The 21,261-nt window shown below is 41.0% G+C and overlaps 1 protein-coding gene across 14 annotated transcripts in view; it reads right to left on the bottom strand.

Annotated features, from left to right (window-relative positions):
• The window catches only part of LOC131519887 (cationic amino acid transporter 3-like), an 85,961-nt gene that overhangs the window by 62,028 nt on the left and 2,672 nt on the right, over window positions 1-21,261 (bottom strand). For 3 of the 14 annotated variants that reach the window (XM_058743439.1, XM_058743440.1, XM_058743438.1), the window contains exon 2: window positions 18,588-20,562. The exons of 2 other annotated variants lie outside the window; for them this stretch is intronic. In XM_058743439.1, coding sequence (XP_058599422.1) covers window positions 18,589-20,373 — 1,785 coding nt within the window. In that variant the 5' untranslated portion in view covers window positions 20,374-20,562 and the 3' untranslated portion in view covers window position 18,588. Of the gene's footprint in view, window positions 1-4,267; window positions 4,443-9,309; window positions 9,332-14,104; window positions 14,169-18,177; window positions 18,232-18,587; window positions 20,563-21,261 lie in introns of those variants that run through there. 9 more of the 14 variants (XR_009265865.1, XR_009265852.1, XR_009265851.1 and 6 more) reach the window with 8 other exon arrangements.

Raw genomic sequence — 21,261 nt, 5'->3', positions numbered from 1 at the left:
ACTCTTATCCCCACGATCTTCCCTTTGGTTGCAGACAGTGGATGGGCCTCTGGGGGCACAGGTGGACCCCTCCCCCATTTTTTCTTTCTGGGACATCCCTTCAATGCTCTCCCCAACTGGATTTCTGACATTAATCACCTCTCCCATTTTGAAATCAGCCAGTCAGGCTATTGAAGCATTGTTAATGACACCATTGACCAAGGTATCAATCAGGCAAGAGAATTTGAACTTGGCTCAAAAGGGCTCTTGGCCTTCCTTCCCTGAGGTAGAGATCTCCAGGCAGTAAATGAAGTCATCCACAGGGCAGCCAGGTGATCCACCTAACAATGCATTCCATGTGGGAAGTTCCTTTTACCAAGCTCTTTTGTTGTTCTTCATAACATGCAGTGGACACACCAGTCTGTCACCTATTAGTTGCAGGATTTCTTATTCTTCAACACAGGCCACAAAATTGGTAACAGCATCAGGCTAAGGCTCTGGTATATACAAGTTGGTGCAAAAGGGTATAGAGTCCCAGGACTGGAAATAATCTTAAGAAGTCATTTCAAATACCCCCCCACCTCTAAGAGGATCACCATACCCACCCACCTTGAAGGCAGTCTTCTTTCCTCTTCCCAAATACAGAAGTAATTTACCTTTCTCAGACTGTCCATTCCCAGCTATAGTCACACAATGATGTAAAATGCCCCCTGCGTGTTCCAAGTTTTACCTTTAGGAAGCACCTAATCTAAGTTTTCTTATGGAATGTAAATATCTATATTTACTTCTGTCAAAATGCTTACTAAGCAACAAAGCAGTGAATACAAACCAACAAAAAGGCTTGAAAAGAGGAAGAACCAAGAACCATTCAAAGACAGAAGAAGTTAGTTAGAGAAGGCTTCCAGGAAGAGGGGGTATGAAGCTGGTTTGGAGAAGAAAGGGGCAGAAAGGAGAAAAAGATGAAGATATGCCAGCCTGATGGAGAAGGGGAAATGTGTGAGGGATGTTTCAGAGGCCAGAAAATGTGTAGCATGGATAGGAGGCCAGGAAGCAGCTTAAATCAGCTGATGTGGACCATAGGGAGGGACAGAAAAGAACTGAGTAGAAGGAAGTTGACAGTAGAGTCTTGCAAGTAAAACTAGAGTCTGAATGTGACAAGCAGTAGCATGGTGTAGTATTAGGAGTCTTGAAGTATGAGTCAAAAGACATGGGTTCCAGTCCTGGATCTGCTACCATCTCAGGTACTATAGGTCTTAGTCTTCTCATGTATAAAATAAGACCATTGGACAATAAACACATGAAAAGATGCTCAACATCACTCATCATCAGAGAAATGCAAATTAAAACCACAATGAGCTATCACACCTATCAGATTGGCTAAAATAGAAAACACAGTAATCAAGAGGTGGTGGTGAGGATAAGGATACTAAGGAACCCCTCAAGCACTATTGGTAGGAATGCAAACTGATGCAGCCACTGTGGAAAACAGTATGGGGGGGGGGTCCTCAAAAAATTAAAATAGAACTACCCTGTGATCCAGTAATTCCACTAGTGGGTATTTACCCAAAGAATACAAAAACACTAATTTGAAAAGATGTACACAGCCCTATGTTTATTGCAGCTTTACTCACAATAGCCAAATTATGGAAACAGCCCATGTCCATTGATAGATGAATGGATAGAGAAGATGTAGTGTGTACGTGTGTGTATGTGTGTGTGTATTTAATGGAATATTATATATAGAATAGAATATTATTCAGCCATAACAAATAATGAGATCTTGCCATTTGCAACAGCATGGATGGATCTAGAGAATATATTGTTAAGTAATTTTTCAGAAAAAGACAAATACCATATATTTTCACACATGTGGAATTTAAGAAACAAACAAATAAAGACAAAAAGACAAACAAAAAAGGAAACCACTTTATTAACTATAGAAAACAAACTGATGGTTACTAGATGGGAGGTAGATGGAGGGGATGGGTGAAGTAGGTGAAAGGGATTAAGAGTACACTTATCTTGATTATCACTAAGTAATGTATAGAATTGTTAAATCACTGTATTTTACATCTGAAGCTAATACTGTATGTTAACTATATTAGGATTAAAAAAAAAAAAAAAAAAAAGACCATTGGATCAGAAGACCTAGAGAGTCCCTTGTAGTTCCAAAACTCAGTGCTAAGGTACCAGAGACAATATGGACTGCCATAGTTGTTCTTCCACAAATCCATTTAATATTTTTCCCTTATATAAAACAAGTCTAAGTTCCCTTCATCCCTGCGACTGAATTACAACTTGAGTTTATTTACAATGTCAAAGATTAATCCTCTAAACTTGGCAAGCTCACTGGTTGAGCAGCAAGGAAATATCTCTACAGAAAGAACAGATTCTGTAAATTCTTGGTCAGTTACGTAGGACCATTACTAAATTATTTTAAAAGGATTGTGCGTCTACACTCTCACTTCTCTCTCTGTCAGATGATTTGCTTCCTGAACTAGGAAGGCTCTCCAGGCAGGGACCTTAAAAAGTTTGATATATTCCAGATCCTTTAACTGCTGGGATTTTAGATGATAAACTGCACAGTGGAAGTGAATCAACCTATTCACAGACTACAATGGGGCAAGACAGTAAGTTATTGATATTGCCCCTTCAAAGCATTCTACATAGTGTAACACTTCAACTGGCTTTAATTAAGGAAGTGTCAGCTTTCCCATGCTTCTGCCTCAGGATTTATGGTGGATTTTAAATGTTTATTTTTCTGTCTACCACCCTAGGCTGCAAGCTCCCTGGTGACTTGTACATCTTCAAATAAGACCTAGTATAGTGACTAGTACCTGGTTGGTACTTGTATATTTGTTCAGTGCATGAATGCATAAAGAAATGGCAACCTAATTGAGAAAGACATTGTAGTGTCTAGGCTTAGTCATATGCTACACAATCACTCACTCCCTTCTGCCTCCTGGGCCAATAACTTAGCTTAGTCATATGCTACACAGTCACTCACTCCCTTCTGCCTTCCTGGGCCAATGGCACCTCTTGCATCAGAATTAGAGATCTACCCTTCATCCCCGTACCTCATGCACACTTCCATCATAAAGCTCTGATCATGCTGTATTAGAAATGCTGGGTTACTTATCTATCTTCCCACCAACCTGAAGCCACCTAAAAGGTAGAGACCTTGTCTTATTCATTTTTGCCCTCCTTGTCCGCAGTAGTAGCTAATATAAATAAGTCTATTTGTTGACTGAATCCAAGAAGCAAGAAGCTTATGTTTCCAGTGTTATGACCAAAGAAAGAACCCTTTAGTATATCAAAGGTCAATCTCTTTGACAAAAGATATACCCATAACATTGTGCCTACTTGACCAAAGGAGAGGCTTGCAGAAGCAATCACATGGATATTCTAAGCCTCTAAACATGTTTCAGAAAGACAAGCATCGTCTACACAGATCAAATTATCTAGGTAACTATTCACGTCTAGCACCTGGGGTTATTATGAATTCAAGCTCTCAGTTGCACTATGAGTGGTGTGGAATAAAGCAAAAAATGCAAATGCAGGCTCTGTCATCAGAGATGCCCTGACTGAAACACATCAGTGAGAATGAACAGAAGGAAGCTGAAAAGCATTAATGCTGTACAATTAGCCAAAGAAAGGCATCAGACAAGGTAAGGCTCTGGGGTACTTGGCTTGGGAAATGAGCAGGGTAGCTGGTCGTTCATATTTTGACAAACTGTCCTCTTTTTGGCCCAGAAGAGCTTCTGAGGTGTAGTGAAGAAAGCACAGGCTGCTAGAAGGCTGAGAAAAAGACTGTTTGGTAGTTTGGGGGAAATCAAACTACTGAAGTGCAGTATGAAAGAATGTTCATATTTTCACATATGTCTTACAGGGGAAGACGAAATAGACCAAAAAGTCATTAAACGAGGTGGACCAAGGAGAGAGGGTGGTGAGACAGGAAGATCTTGGGCCTGACTCATGGTGTGTTATGAAATTTTTACAAAACCATAGGGGATCACTGAGAGAGATTGAATATAAGCTAACTAATCGATTGGAAGACTAAGATGACAAGACTGGGTGACCTATAGTGGGATCTATGCTCCTGAGTTGCTTTACATCTCCATCTTACCCATGTCTAGACAAGGGCCATTTCCTCTAAGAATGACCTCCCCCTCTGCACATATGCTTCTTCCAGGAAGCTTTTCAGAACCAACAACCCCCTAAATGCCCTTCCCTGCACATAGATATTTGGAGGTTGGCCAAGTTATGTACTACTCATTCATTTGCTGACCTGCTGCCACTCATCGTCTACCTCTGGAGATTTGCAGTCTGTCTCTTCTCAGTAGAAGGGCTTCTGGAATAGAAATCATCTTCTTCTCCTTTGTGAGTTTTGTTCCCAGAAGTTGTTCATGGTAGAAAAGCACAATCTGAAGAAGACAGTCATCAGATGGCTCCATTCCCCACATCACAGAGTCTACAGTGCATTCCTCCCCACACTAAAGTTATGGAGCGGCAGTTATGGCTCTCCCTGTAAAATGTCATTGTAATTACAAAAAAATGTTTATGGCTCTTTACACCATTCAGGCAAAGCCTCTGTCTGCCCTGATGGGCAGGGATTTTAGATCCTGTTCTCCATAAGGATGTCTAGATAACCCCAGAGGTAGATGTGTTAATGCCTAATTGGTCATTGTTATAGAATCTGTTTCAGACAGTGGGACTGGACAGTCCTGACTGATAAGGGAGGGCAGCAAATAGCTCCGGAGGAGGGCGGCAGGGGATCACTGTAGTGAGCTCTCTTTCTACACTGCCCCCTCTGCCAGTCACTGTTCCTTTGCACAAGGCTCCTAACAGCAGTAGATTCCACAGTCTCTTAGAGTGAACCCCATCAACTTCCCAGCAAAGCAGTGCTTCTCCTAGTCTACCCCTAATCTCTCAGTCCAAAAGTCCCAGTTGCTTCTGCGCTGGCCTCAGGGAAAGCCAGGGTTTTCCTTTTCTTGAGCTTCAACACCTTAAATCCCCTGGTCAGTATTCTCTCTCCCCTCTACTTCTGTCTTCCTCTCCATTTCTGACCTTTCTCTTCTCCATACCAATCACAACTTTCTTATTTATATCCTCTTTTCAAAGCCATGTGACTTACACACACACACACACACACACACACACACACACACACACTTTTCTAGAACCCTTAACCATTGTAACGAATATCACTTAATTCAGAGTGGGTAAAGCATATCATTCGAACATTCATCACTTTTGCCAGAAAACAGTGCACATAGACCCCAAGGACCTATGACTGGGAGGGCCATACTGGGAGGGATGTAAGTGAAGAAGATGGCGCTATTTGTAATTTGTGGCTTTAAAATCAAGGTAAAAGAGGAGCGCCTGAGTGGCTCAGTCAGTTAGGCATCCTACTTCAGCTCAGGGTTTGATGTCATGATTCTTGAGTTCAAGCCCCATGTTGGGCTCTGTGCTGACAGATCAGAGCCTGGAGCCTGCTTCAGATTCTGTGTCTTCCTCACTCTCTGCTCCTCCCCGACTTGTGCTCTGTCTCTCAAAAATAAATAATCATTTAAAAAAAAAAGCAAGGTAAAAGAAGACTATTTGTGGTTAAGTGAGATTTTTAAGATTTTAGAATACCTGAAATCTTCATTTCAGACTTTCTTTTAAATGTTTATTTATATTTTGAGAGAGATACGTTGTGAGCAGGGGAGGGGCAGAGAGAGGGAGACAAGATCTTAAGTAGGCTCTGCACTTGCCCATTGAGTAATTTTGGAGGTCAGAAACAGAAATGAGGGAAACATCTTTTAAAGGAGATGGAAAGTAGCTGAAGAAATACTTCCTGGATCAAGAGAGTCTGAGGAGGATAGTTCTGGGAAACTGAAGTCTTAAGAGTAGCACTGGATGGCAAACCAAGGAAGGGCTGGTCTTCATTTTCCTGGATATCAAAAGAGGCAACATCAGTTTTCCTGCAGAAGTAGCCTACGTACAAAGCCTGAATTCAGACCCATAGTGTGTACATCAGAATGTGATTTCTATTTATCACCAAACCTACTTTCTGCCCCACATTAGAGCCTCCATAACACCACTCCAAGAGCTATGTGGATCAAGTAAATAAAAACATCCCAACCTACCTCTCCATTTCCACAGACGTCACTACACTGGAATGAAGCCAAAATCATTTTGAATGGCTCTTTCTGATACAGACCACAGTTGGCTGGGTCATTAGACAATCTCAGAAAATCCTATACTCCACTCCTTTTTGCTTCTACACTTACCACAACAAAGGTTTAAAGGGCCTTTGCCTGGTGGCATATGTAGCTTGTATAGAGTCAAACCCACACTAGAAAATATACTTTAAAATAAGGGCATTTTTGTTGACAGCTTGAAAATGCATAAATGGACAAGACTGTATACCTGTCCGGCTTGCTTTTGATGACCCAAAGTCAAATCACCACTGATTGACCTGGTGGCTACTGCTGGAATTTCAGGTACAGGTACCTTCAAGAAAAATTCCTGTAGTGTGCTAACTTTAATATTCCAAAACTGAATGAAGACAGTAGAGTCATTTAGTGGCTTAAACTATGGACTTGGAAGAAGATGACTCCTTGAGTATCAAACTCACCAATTACTTAGGAAAACACATGACTGGAGGAAAGAGATGGGATTCAGGTGATAGCTCCCCAGTTTGCCTGTGGAACCAAAGCCCAGGAGTTCCCTCCAAATCCAAAGAACCCCAGACTTGTCCCACTCCTAAAGATTTCCATCTCCAAAGTTCTGCAATCAGAAGAAATATTAGATATATACTCATATTTTTATTTAGTATACTCCTCAAGGTCATTTCTATATTCCTCTGCCCCTAAAAAGAACCTGCCCCTATATTCCAACTTCAATTCTCCCAGACTGTAAAAAGAAGGCATCCATTTCTCCAAAATCAGGGTCAACCTCCAAGAGGTGAGGGGTGCAGGGGAAAGACACTCATTAGCAAGTTGCAGGTGGTGTTTCCAGAGTACTTATTATCTGCTGGTTCCAAAGATTCCCTGAGCCTGCACACAGAGCCATTGCTCAGAGGCTGCAAAGTCTGAGACAGACGACACATAACCCAGGCATGAAATCCACCTCCTCCTCCTGAGGAGCTGGAGGCAATCTCAGGGATAGGAGCCACCCTCCTCTTGGGAGAGTCCTCTGGTTCCGAAAAGTGTTGGGGAAGGTACAAAATACAGGGGATATTAGATCAGTGAGGAGCAGGCTCTCCTAAGGAAGAGAAGGGCTCCAAAGGTGTGCAAGCACAGGAGGTCCCAGAACAATGTGTGAGATAGGAGAAAATGAGATCAGGGTTACAGGCTGGGGCAGGTTGGGGAAGAGGGAGGCCCAGAGATGTAATCAGCTGCTGCATGGGGGAAACACTGATGCCAGAACATACATTGTGGCAAGAATGAACCTCCAGAGATACCGAGTGATTAAAAGTTTTTTAGCAGAGGAGCAGAGGGGGGTGGTCCTCAGTAACACCCTACATTGAGATGTACTGCTACAGGATAAGTGGTCTATTACTAGCATAAAGCAGACTGCAAGGGAAAAGACTAGTGTATGGACTAGTAGGACTCTTTAAGGCAACATTTGGCCATATATCCCTTTGCTGAGAGAAGCCCAACCATCTCAGAAAGTGAAAATTTGAAGTCTTGTTCCATTACCTCTTTCTTTAAGAAAGTAACTTGAGGGCGCCTGGGTGGCGCAGTCGGTTAAGCGTCCGACTTCAGCCAGGTCACGATCTCGCGGTCCGTGAGTTCGAGCCCCGCGTCAGGCTCTGGGCTGATGGCTCGGAGCCTGGAGCCTGCTTCCATTTCTGTGCCTCCCTCTCTCTCTGCCCCTCCCCCGTTCATGCTCTGTCTCTCTCTGTCCCAAAAATAAATAAAAAACGTTGAAAAAAAAAATTAAAAAAAAAAAAAAAAGTAACTTGAGAGTTCACTATCCCCTAGGAGGTCCATATCCTGAAATCTTAGCTCTCAGTCCATATTTTTGGTCTGACTTCATCCTATGTGCACACCTCACTAAAACAAGGGAGCTTGTTTGGAGGTGTGGCAGGGAAGACTGCTCCTGTCTAGCCCAAGAAAAAATGTCTAACAAAAGAAAAGCACTTCTCTGTCTCTCTCTGTCTCTCTGTCTCTCTGTCTCTCTCTCTCTCTCTTATGTAGCTGCAAGAGGGATGGACTTGAAAGGGATAGGGAGGTAGGGACTCCCGTCCAGTCAACTCTGGATGTTGATGCAGTGGGAGATGCCATAACACCTGATGGCAGGGCAGCAGAAAAGGAGGTCTGGAAGGAAGGTCAGAATGACCTCTAAACTAAATGAGTTGGTCATGTTGTGTTTACTGTTGGGAAGTCCTTTACTAAGTTTAACCTCAGCACCTCGAGCTTTAAATGATCTCTTTTCCTCTTATTGGAAAAGGAGAAAAGGAAGACCCTTCTCTTTCATTTAGTACCCCAGAAACTGGTTGTAAAAACCCCAAGCCACACTATGAAATCTCTGAGCCCCTTCTAAACTCAGCACTCCTGGGTATTCTTTGCCAAGTAGAAATTTTGAAGACAAGAAACCCATAAGAGTTTATAGACATCCCTCCTTTAAAACATGCACCCACTAAATATCCTTGGAGGGCTCACCCCATAAGAATAACTTAACATAAGCAAATGCTGCAGAACAGCTCACTCCTATTTGTGCCCATACAGAGAGGCCAAATACAAGCTTCTTGCCTTAGATTCACTAAACCTATTTGCAACAGGTTGGGAACTTTCTAATGGTCTGGTCTAAAATGGCCCTAGGAGACTTAAGCCAGGACATCTCTCTGTAGTGACAACTATAGGATCACTGCAGAGAGCAGAGAGCAGGTCTGACCTCCACTGTATCCCCAAACAGTAATGAATGGAAAAAATCTTCTATCCCTGGCTTGCCCCAAACTGTCAACCCCCCTAATAGGATAAGAAATAGCTAAGACCATGATGCAGGATGAATCTCTGAAAGATTCCACTTCTACCCCAGATTGTGAATCCTGTACTCTGTGAAAACTGAGAATGGAGAAAAACTCTCAGAAAAACTGAGAATGGAGACAACCAAAACTGTTGATAAATTATATAAAATCCATTTGGCTCAGAAATATATTATATGAAAATTTTATACAACGTATCTGTTATTCAGGCAGACATGAGATCACTTTTCCTTAACCTGTGCCTCCTTGGAGCTGTGTGGGTGAGGGAAGTCTAACGTTACAAATTCCTTGCAAAGATATCCGAGAATTGAAACTAAAAAATTGACCAATGGTCAGTTTCCTACCGTACTCACCATCACTAGACACAGAGAAACTCAGACCTACCATGCACCTATCAGGAGGCCAGGTGGTCAGCAGTCTTCCCCTGCAGAAACACAGGAGGTGAGGGAAATGAAGTATTATTACTAACTCCTGTAGGCTCTGAGAGCCCTGGAAAGTCTACTCTCATCTGTTAATAGTGGAATCAATTCTATCCCTCAATTGGTTTCAATTTGACTAATTTATTGGAAGTGGGGAGACTATCAGACCAGACACAGTGGATATTTTCCTAATAGGCATGCAGGACTGTTAACCTCTAGGCTCTGTTAAACTGGTTGCTTTAAAAGCATAGAATCTGTCTTCTTTTTTAAGATAGGTTATAGGAGAATCTGTGCTGAGGCACCAGGCCTGGCAAGATGACTCTCTTCCTTGTTCAGTGGCTTGACTCTTCTTTTCTAGGAGAAGCCAGGTCCAAAATCCAGAAGGTGAGGGCTGCAGTGTTATTTTACAAATAAGCCCTTCCTATATCAATGACACTTACTATACCAGAAGCTGGTATTAAGTAAAGCAGCAGTGAAACGCATCAAGGGCTTATTGAATATTGATTCCCACTTACATGACAGCAAAATGGCCTAAGAAATCTCTGGATGCTTCAGCCCCTTGATAAACAGGGTGTGTTTTGTTTTATGAATCTGGGATCCAGGCCAGTCACATCTTATAGCTCCACTTACTTTTATTTAATAAAAAGGTATGGCATGAGTGAGGAGGGGGAGTGTGTGGTGTCATGTTGCTTTTCAAGAGGACTTGATCTGTTAGCAAAGCAAGAGGAACAGGAGTTAGATATTCTAAGCCTCTAAACATGTTTCAGAAAGACAAGCATCGTCTACACAGATCAAATTATCTAGGTAACTATTCACGTCTAGCACCTGGGGTTATTATGAATTCAAGCTCTCAGTTGCACTATGAGTGGTGTGGAATAAAGCAAAAAATGCAAATGCAGGCTCTGTCATCAGAGATGCCCTGACTGAAACACATCAGTGAGAATGAACAGAAGGAAGCTGAAAAGCATTAATGCTGTACAATTAGCCAAAGAAAGGCATCAGACAAGGTAAGGCTCTGGGGTACTTGGCTTGGGAAATGATCAGGGTAGCTGGTCGTTCATATTTTGACAAACTGTCCTCTTGTTGGCCCAGAAGAGCTTCTGAGGAAATGCTGAAAAATGGGCCTCCTGAAGTGAAAATAAAATTTGGAACCACCTCTCAACCCCAACCCACCACCTCCATTTCACTATTCTACCATAATTTGGGTCACTTATGTTCTTAAGGATTTGAAAGAAAAGCAACCATATTACAAATGGGTTTATGATGTGCCTTTGAGCTCAACCTGCTCAGCCTGAGTCACTATGAGGTGCTCTGTAGGTGCCATGCATGGATCTCCTTGCTCAGCAGCCAGCAGATGAAAGAACCAGGTGAAAAATGAGGAAAGGCAAACTCTGAAAATGCCCATGCTCAGAGTCCTGGGGAACATGGGACTATTTTCTGGTTCCACAAGGGAATTGGAGAGAAAAGGGATGTGCCAAACTGATAGAGGATGAAAACAAACTTTGAGAAGAACCTACCAACCATTAAAGTTGGAAACACTCCCAAGAAGATAGTGATGGCTGTCTTAAAAGGCCAGAGAAACAAAGAAACCAATAAAGGACTAAAGTCAAAGGCATGGAAGACACAGATCAAAAAATTGGAAAAAACCCAAAAAGTATAACTTTGGCTAGAGAAGGGGTACACAACATAACACCAGCACAAAGTGCAAACGTTTCTACCAGGCACAAGCTGTGAAGTAGGCTTGCTTGACAACTGGGAGACATTTCTGACAGGATTGTGGTGTATGTGTTTTCAGGGTGGGTCAGTGCTGAGAAGGGAGTTTGGAAAACCATTTCTTTGGGTCAGTCTGGAGGAAGATAGTGGAGAAAGGAAAGCTTGGAAATGTCATTCAGTTGTTTGAAACTCATTATGCTGATTCATCCAATGGGGAAGCACCAGATTGTATCCCCCACTGCAACCTATCCATATAGGTAAGCCCAGACAGTAAGGGCTCCAATAAGCTGGCTTCCTACCCTGGGATCCAGGGAAGGCTTCTGGCCCAATCAGCTTCTACCCCTACTCTCTGCCTCCACCTTCTGTAAGTAATGGTGAATCCAGCAGCTGCTCTTAAGTCAGCTTAGGCACAGAGTTTGATGATATTTTCTGACTTAGGGCAGCCTAATGGATTTCTTTTTCAAAATCCATTATCTGTGATCAAGTCATAGCACCCATGTAATCCTCAGGCTCCTCCCTGATCATCATAGCAATCCCCTGGCCTCCAATGATAATACAAGTGATCATATTGTGACGGGGGAGAATTTTTCCTATTATTTATGTCCTTATAGCTAGGTAGTTAAGGGCTTCTTTCTGAAGTTTGCCCCCAATGCCTACTACTATTTAAGAAGCATTTATTTTCTTCAAGGACATTTTTTTGAAGGGACATGGATCTCATTGAAGTAAAAACAAAAATGCCATCTACAAATGAGTAAATTGAAAAGAGACCAAAGATTGATACAACCATTAATTATTTAAAATTATCTTTTGAGAAGACTCATAGATAAAATCATGAATGAAAGAGGAGAGAGCACAGCCAACACCACAGAAATACGAATAATTTTAGGAGAATAGTATGAAAAATTATATGCCAACACACTGGACAATCTGAAATAATGGACAAATTCTGAGACACACACACTACCAAAACTCAAGCAGGAAGAAATAGAGAATTTGAACAGGCCCATAACCAGCAAAGAAATTGAATACATTTTCAAAAATTTCCCAAAAAATAAGAGTCCTGGGTCAGATGTCTTCCCAGGGAATTTTACCATTTAAAGAAGAGTCAATATCTATTCTTCTCTAACTGTTCCAAAAAATAGAAATAGAAGGAAAGAGTCCAAACTCATCCTATGAAGCCAGCATTACCTTGATCCCAAAACCAGACAAAGGCCCCAGTAGAAAGGAGAATTAGACCTATATCCCTAATGTACCTGGATACAAAAATTCTCAACAAGATACTAGCAAGTCAAATTCAACAGTACATTAAAAGAATTATTCACCAAGATCAAGTGGAATTTATTCCTGGGCCACAGGACTGGTTTAGTATTTGCAAATCAATCAATGTGATATACCGCATTAATAAAATAAAGGATAGGAACCATATGATCCTGTCAATAGATGCAAAAAAAGCATTTGACAAAATTCAGCATTCTTTCATAATAAAAACCCTCAAGAAAGTCGGGATGGAAAGAACATACTTAAACATCATAAACGCCATTTATGAAAAGCCCACAGCAAATATCACCCTCAATGGGGAAAAACTGAGAGCTTTCACCCTGAGATGAGGAACACGACAGGGATGTCTACTCTCACCGCTGTTGTTTAACATAGTTTTGGGAAGTTCTAGCATCAGCAATCAGACAACAAAAGGAAATCAAAGGCATCAAAATTGGCAAAGATGAAGTTAAGCTTTCACTTTTTGCAGATGGCATGATACTATACATGGAAAACCCGATAGACTCCACCAAAAGTCTGCTAGAACTGATACATGAATTCAGCAAAGTCGCAGGATACAAAATTAATGTACAGAAATCAGTTGCATTCTTATACACTAATAATGAAGCAACAGAAAGACAAATAAAGAAACTGATCCCGTTCACAATTGCACCAAGAATCATAAAATACCTAGGAATAAACCTAACCAGAGATGTAAAAGATCTGTATGCTGAAAACTATAGAAAGCTTATGAAAGAAATCGAAGAAGGCACAAAGAAATAGAAAAACATTCCATGCTCATGAATTGGAAGAAAAAATATTGTTAAAATGTCAATACTACCCAAAGCAATCTATACATTCAACTTAATCCCAATCACAGCATTCTTGTCAGAGCTAGAACAATCCTAAAAAAATTCATGAAACCAGAAAAGACCCCAAATAGACAAAGTAATTTTGAAAAAGCAAAGCAAAGCTGGAGGCATCACAATTCTAGGCTTTAAGCTGTATTACAAAGCTGTAATTATCAAGACAGTATGGTACTGGCATGAAAACAGACACATAGATCAATGGAACAGAATAGAGAACCCAGAAATGGATCCACAAATGTATGGCCAACTAATCTTTCTTATATGGCAGGAAAGACTATCCAATGGAAAAAGTGAATATCTTCAGCAAATGCTGCTGGGAGAACTGGACAGCGACATGCAGAAGAATGAAACTTGACCACTTTCTTACACCACACACAAATATAAATTCAAAATAGAAAAAAACCTAACTGTGAAACAGAAACCATCAAAATTCTAGAGGAGAAAACAAGCAACAACCTCTTTGACCTTGGTCACAGCAACTTTTTAAAAATTTTTTAAAATTTACATCTAAATTAGTTAGCATATAGTGCAACAATGATTTCAGGAGTAGATTCCTTAGCGCCCCTTACCCATTTAGCCCATCCCCCCTCCCACAACCCCTTCCATAACCTTCAGTTTGTTCTCCATATTTATAAGTCTCTTCTGTTTTGTCACCCTCCCTGTTTTTTTATATTTTTGTTTCCCTTCCCTTATGTTCATCTGTTTTGTTTCTTCAAGTCCTCATATGAGTGAAGTCATGATTTTTGTCTTTCTCTGACTAATTTCACTTAGCATAACACCCTCCAGTTCCATCCACATAATTGCAAATGGCAAGATTTCATTCTTTTTGATTGCTGACTACTACTCCATTGTGTGTGTGTGTGTGTGTGTGTGTGTGTGTGTATACATACATATACAACATCTTCTTTATCCATTCATCCATCGATGGTGGGAATGCAAGCTGGTGCAGCCACTCTGAAAAACAGTATGGAGGTTCCTCAAAAAACTAAAAATAGAACTACCTACGACCCAGCAATTGCACTACTAGGCATGTATCCAAGGGATACAAGTGTGCTGTTTCGAAGGGACACATGCACCCCTGTGTTTATAGCAGCACTATCAACAATAGCCAAAGTATGGCCACAGCAACTTCTTAGTAAACATGTCTCAGGAGGCAAGGGAAACAAAAGCAAAAATGAAATATTGGGACCTCATCAAGATAAAAAGCTCTGCACAGCAAAGGAAACAATCAACAAAACTAAAAGGCAACCAATAGAATGGGAGAAGATATTTTCAAATGACATATGGAATAAATATCAGTTAGTATATTTATCAGTTAGTATCCAAAATCTATAAAGAACTTATCAACATCAACACCCAGAAAACAAATAATCCACTGAAGAAATGGGCAAAAGACATGAATAGACACTTTTCCAAAGAAGACATTCGGATGGCTAACATACACATGAAAATATACTCAACACCATTCATCATTAGGAAAATACAAATCAAAACCACACTTAAATACCACCTCACACCTGTCAGAATAGCTAAAATTAAAAACCAAGGAAACAACAGATGTTGGTGAGGATGAGGAGAAAGGGGAACCCTTTTGAACTGTTGGTGAGAATGGAAACTGGTACAGATACTCTGGACAACGGTATGCCATTACCTCAAAAAATTAAAAATAGAACTACCCTATGATCCAGCAATTGGACTACTAAGTATTTATCCAAAGGACATAAAAATGCTGAATTCGAAGGGGCACATGCAGCCCAGTGTTTATAGTAGCACCATCAACAATAGTCAAATTATGGAAAGAGCCCAACTGTCCATCGATTGATGAATAAAGAAAATGTGGACACATGTTCCACATATGAAATATGTTCCATTCCATATATATGTGTAGACACACACACACACACACACATTTATATGGAATACTACTACTCATGAATCATAAAGAATGAAATTTTGCCATTTGCAACAACATGGATGGAACTAGAGTGTATTGCGCCGAGTGAAATAAGTCAAGCAGAGAAAGACAAATATCATATGAGAACAAACTGGAGGTTGCTAGAGGGGAGGTTTGTGTGGGGATGAGCTAAATGGATGATGGACATTAAAGAGGGCACTTGGGATGAGCACTGGGTGTTGCATGTAAGTGATGAATCACTGGGTTCTACTCCTCAAACCAATACTACGATGTTAACTAACTTGAATTTAAATAAATACAAATAAAATAGTCTTTTGAGATGTACTATTTGTAGGAGGAAAAGGCTCTATATTTCTACTGAGAAGTTAAGAGGGAATCACTAACATTCACAAAGTTTATTTGGAGAATTTTTATACCCATTACTTCAACCAATCTTCACAAACATCTCATATGGGGATGGGAAAAGTAGGCATTAGTATTATGATGCTCATATTTTTAAAACTACAAGTGAATAAATGGAAGCCAAAAAAATGATATTACTTTAACTAAGGCTAGGCATTGGGAAGAATCTGTAGGGATTGTGAAACATTGTGAAGTGATTCTCTATGATTTCCCCACTGTGAAAGCATTCATTATGGTATTTTAATCTCAGTGTTTCATGAAATGAAGTGAATGTTCAGAGGGTGCCATATTTCCCTTGCTTCATTTTACATGTATGTGGAGGAGTTTAAACTGGAGCCTTGGTCTTCAATGTGAGGTCCCTGGAGCAGCAGCAGCAGCAGCAGCAGCATCTCCTGAAAACTTGTTAGAAGAACAAATTCTGGGTCCCACCCAGATGTACTGAATTCCAAATGCTGGGGTCAGAGCCCAACAATGTGTATTTTCAGAAGGCCTCCAGGTGAGGTGACATCCATTGAAGTTTGAGCCTCATTGAACAGAGTACTATTCCTGGCTTCTCTCTGCTTCCTTCTCTCTCTGTGTCTATCAGTCAGTTAAAGAGACGGTACTGAGCATGCCTAGCTAAGCTTCTTACAGGTTTTTTTGGGGGTTTTTTTGGTGGTTTCCTTTTTTTCATCTGGATCCAACATGCTCACAGGACAAATGCACTCCAATTTTCTCAGACACAAGAAAATCTAATAAAAACAGGCTCTCTCTTGTGGTAGGAGGTAGGGTGTGCTCGGCAGTGCTTGTGATGAAGAGTAAGACTATCTAACTTAGTGATGCCAGATTAACAAGCCAGTTAGGCTGAGGCTAATGGTTTAATCATTTGTCTCTATGTCTTGAATATCATAGGAGGGGGAAATGTGGTGTTATTTATTGTACCTCTACAACTCCAACAATAGGTTGTAGTAAAAAGTGGGCAGAATGCAGGTTCAGATCACTTGTAGTAGAGACCAAATTGAGAGAAAAACAAGACAGATGAACAAGACAATATCCTACAATTTTTTAACTAAAGGGAACTTTAGAAATTATCAGTCATGAACTCTCATGTTACAGACAAATAAACAGAGCACTGAGGGAACTGAGGGGCTTGCTGAAGATCACAGTGCTAGTTAGTGGTGGAAACAAGACTAGAACCAAGGACACTTGGCTCTCAGCTGTGCACTTTCTGAACTAGTGGACCAAAGCAGACAATAGTAGAGAAACTTTAAAGTACATGAATGCATACATGACCAAGTAGAAGAAGGAACCCCAGGGATTTGTAGCATAGGCAGTGGGTTCAAAGCCAAAGTACTTTGTGATCAGAGGAAAGATCTGGCTTCAATCTACCTGTGTATGTTCTGTTGCCCATCCTCCTTCCTACTCCCCCCCACCCCCACAGCCAAGTGTCAAGCTACACAACCTGCTCAGTGTGCTCTGACCACTTCTTCGTTTTCCTACTGTTGTTCACTCTGCCTACAGTCTCTCCCTGCTGCCCATGTGTGGCAAAATCCTATTTGTCCATGGAGAGAGCTAACCCAAATGTCATTCCTCTACAGTCTTCTCTGATTTCACCAACTGTCATCACTGTGGCAGCCACAAATGGTCATTCTCCACTCTGAATTTCTAAGACACCTCATTTGTATTTACTTATTATGGCAACACTTTTTACTTTTTGTTACAGTTGTGCTTTACCTCTTGTATTAGAATATAAGCCCCTTAAGGGCAGAGGCCATATTTCATCTTTTCTTTTGTCTTTTTCTAATTTTATTTTTTATTGAAGTATAATTAACACATAGTGTCATTATATTACTCTCAGGTGTAGAATAAAATGATTTAACAATTCCATACATTTTTCAGTGCTCAACAAGTTAAGTGTACTCGGAATTCCCTGTGTCTATTTTACCCATCCTCCCACCCATTTCCCTTTTGGTAACTACCTGTTTGTTCCTTGTATTTAAGAGTCTGTTTTTTTTTTTATTTGTTTGTCTGTTTGTTTGTTTTATTAAATTCTACATGTGAGTGAAATCATATAGTATTTGTCTTTGACTGACTTATTTCACTTAGCATTACATCTTCTAGTTCCATCAATGTTGTTATAAATTGCAAGGTTTCTTTTGTTTTTTTCCAATGGTTGATTAATATTCATATATATATGTATATGTATATATATATATATATAATCTCCTTTATCCCTTCATCTGCTGATGGACACTTGGGTTGCTTCCATATCTTGGTTATTGTATATAGTGCTGCTATAAACATAAGGATGCGTAAATCTTTTGGACTTAGTGTAAATAAGAAACTTTTCCATAGCAAAGAAGCCATCAGCAAAACAAAAAGGCAACCTACTGAATGGGAGAAGATATTTGCAAATGATATATCCAATAAGGGGTTAATGTGAAATATACAATGAACTGACATAACACCAAAAAAAATTCATTCAAAACATGGGCAGACACCAACACACACATGAAAAGATACTCAGCATCATGAATCATAAGGGAAATGCAAATTAAAACTGCAATGATATATTACTTTACACATGTCAGAATGGCTAAAATAAAAAAAAAGACAAGAAATAACAAGTATTGGCAAAGATATGGAGAAAAGGGAACCCTCATATACCGTTGGTGGGAATATAAATTGGTGCAGCCACTTTGAAAAACAGTATGGAGGTTTCTAAAAAAAATTAAAAATGTAATTATTATATAATTCAGTAATTCCCTGACTGGGTATTTACCCAAAGGAAACAAAAACACTTTTTACAGTTTCTTTTAATATTTTTTAAAGCCAATATGCAGCTACAGACGTAACTGAAAAGTAGATAAGGGGGGAAAAAAAGAAGGAGCAAAGACACATCCTTGACTCACAATAAATTATTCCCCCACAAATATCCCATAGGAGACCTCATTTCCATCTGCTAAAGAGTACTCAAAATTATTGTGTAGGGGGACCAGACTGCATTCAGGTATGATGATGTCAAACTAAATATGTATGGGCACTGATGAGTTCAAGGCCCACAGTTTTGGCCATACCTTAAGTGGAGTTAGCCATTCCAACTCCCTCCACACTGTGCTTGATCCCATAGCTGAAATAGATAGCAAGCCCAATAAGCATGGAGACACCAAATCTGGCCCAGGTGCCAGCTGTCATCTGCATCATAAGGTAAACATTCATGAAGATGCTCAGTAGTGGGACAAGAGGCAGGGCAGGGACCTTAAAGTAAAGGGGACTGGAGCTCTGAGGCTGTCTCCAGATGACCCCAGTGATCCCAGTGATGAGCATCAGGAGCACCATAACCACTGAAATCCACATTGGGTCTCCAGAAAGCAGGACTGGCCACTGGGCCAGCACCAGGCAAAGAAGAGTGAGCAGCAGAGCAAGCAGTGAGGAGCAAACATAGACAACCCGGCCAGAGAGTGGAGTAGGGGTGGAGCTGCCTGGAAAAAGTAGTCCCTGTAGAGTTAGCCTCTCTGCTGCAGGTCCATTCTCCTCCTGCTCCTCTGCTTCATTTTCCTCATTCCTCCTCTGAGGCTGGTACCTGAGGATGAGAACACAAAGAGCCACCAGGGAGTAAGCTAGCAGGGACCCAAGTGACCTGAAGTTCACAAGATCAGTGAGTCCAAAGAAGACTGCCATGACTGGTGCAGTAATGCCAAAGATCACAGTAGCCACGATGGGAGCATATGTGCCAGTTTCTATCCTGGCAAGAACAGGGAACAATAGGCCATCCTTTGCCATCTTGTGTATCAACTGACGTATGGGTAACATAGAGCCCAAGAGGCTAGATGAAAGACTACAGAGGAATCCAAAAGCTACAACATAGTAGGCAGGAGCCCAGCCAATATGGAGAAATGCCTCAGGCAAGATGCTCCCAGGTTGAAGCTTGTAGTAGGGCACCATAAGTGTAAGTGCTGAAGAGACACCAAAATATACCAGAAGGCAGATGAACAGTGAAATCACAATGCCCATGGGGACTGAATGCTGGGGATTCTGGGCTTCTTCAACTCTTTCAAAAATATTGTGGAAACCAATAAATGTATAGAAACAGGTAGCTGCTCCATGGAGAATCCCCTCGAAGCCGAAGGGCACAAATCCTCCAGAGCCCAGGGAGCTCAAGCTCGAGGTGTCGTTGAGTCCAGCCATTATGTAGTCGTCTTCTGTGAGCATCCAGTTGTGCAGATCCCCCTTAATGAATCCAGAGATGATGACAAAACCAAGAACCAAAAGTTTCACCAATGTGATCACTTTGGTAATCAGGAAAAACTGACTATGGTTCAGAGTCTGCAATTCCATGAGCAACAACACAAGGCCCACAACAAAGAAGACTAGATATTCTGCAAGGACTTGGGGAACATACAGTAAGATGCTCTCACGCAGGGTCTGAGAGATCTGGTTCCCAAGCAGATTGGCAAAAGCTAAAATCCAAGCCCGGGTTACATTGGCTGTATCTGCCACAAGGGAGAAGATGAGGTTCCAGCCAGTGATAAAAGCCCAGAGTTCACCTATAGTGACATAAGTGTAGAGATATGAAGAGCCAGAGAGGGGAACTCGGGCAGTAATCTCAGCATAGCACAGCCCAGACAACACAGAAGATAGGCCGGCCACCAAAAAGCAGATCACAATGGATGGTCCTGCTTGATTGCTGACCACCTCACCAGCCAGGACATACACACCTACACCTACTGTGCGGCCTACACCCAGGGCCACTAAATCCAGAGTGCTCAGTCTTCTCTGTGGGTCATCCTCAGGCACTGGTTCCTTGAACGGAGGTCTATGTACCAGCTTTTGACCAAATCTGCGAAGTGCCTGACGCAGCATCTAGCTGGAATTGAAGAGGATTCCAGGATCAGAAAGGTATAGCAAGCCCAGGAAGCATAGAATCTGGGATTTGGTTCGGTGAGCCGGAGTTAAGCCAAGTTGGGTTGATGCCGCCAAGTACTGTTGCTCTCAAGGCTTTAAAGCTATTGCTTCGTATTTCATCTGGTATGTGTTATCCCTCTATAATGCCTAAAGAAACAATAAATATTTACTGAACAATGATGTTCAACCAACCACAGAAAACTCAGAAGTCCCATGTCACTTTTTGCAGCCCAAGAATCACAGAAACTGACACCAAAAGATGTCATAGAAAAATCAATCTTGCTTTTCCCCCCAGAAAAAGTGAAAAATACTTCCTAATATTCTCCTATTTTACACACCACATAACATAATCCCATTTGGGTTAATCTAATTCATGTAGCTTCATATACTAATTAAACTATAAGACACAATGCAGCATAAATATATTATGGAATAATTCACACATGGGATATTTACATGGTGCTTGAGCATGAGTTATGACCCATTAATTCATGGAGTAGAAGGCCTCACTACAGTTATAGGACTATTTCTAACTATCATCTGGGTTTAAAATACAAATAGTGTTCCCCGGGTCTCAAAACCCTTACCTCCAAAATTAGTTAGCCAAGGTCAGATGTCACTTTGGCTCCCTTTACCCTCATTCTGAATCATTCATTTAGCTGTGCTGATGTCACAGAATGTACAGTCCAACCCTTCACTCTTAGCTTCCTATGCCCACAGATGTAATGTGAAAAGAGAGGAAGAGGAAGGAATGGTCAGGGACTGCAAGAACTACCTTCAAGAACTATAAGAACAAGCTGCAGGGTAAGGAAACACTGGAGAAATGAATGCAACATCCAACCAAGA

The sequence above is a fragment of the Neofelis nebulosa genome, chromosome 8, assembly GCF_028018385.1.
Source record: "Neofelis nebulosa isolate mNeoNeb1 chromosome 8, mNeoNeb1.pri, whole genome shotgun sequence".
NCBI classification, from domain to species: Eukaryota; Metazoa; Chordata; class Mammalia; order Carnivora; family Felidae; genus Neofelis; species Neofelis nebulosa.
The sequence above is the reverse complement of the archived record's forward strand: the minus strand, read 5'-3'. Positions and strand labels throughout refer to the sequence as shown.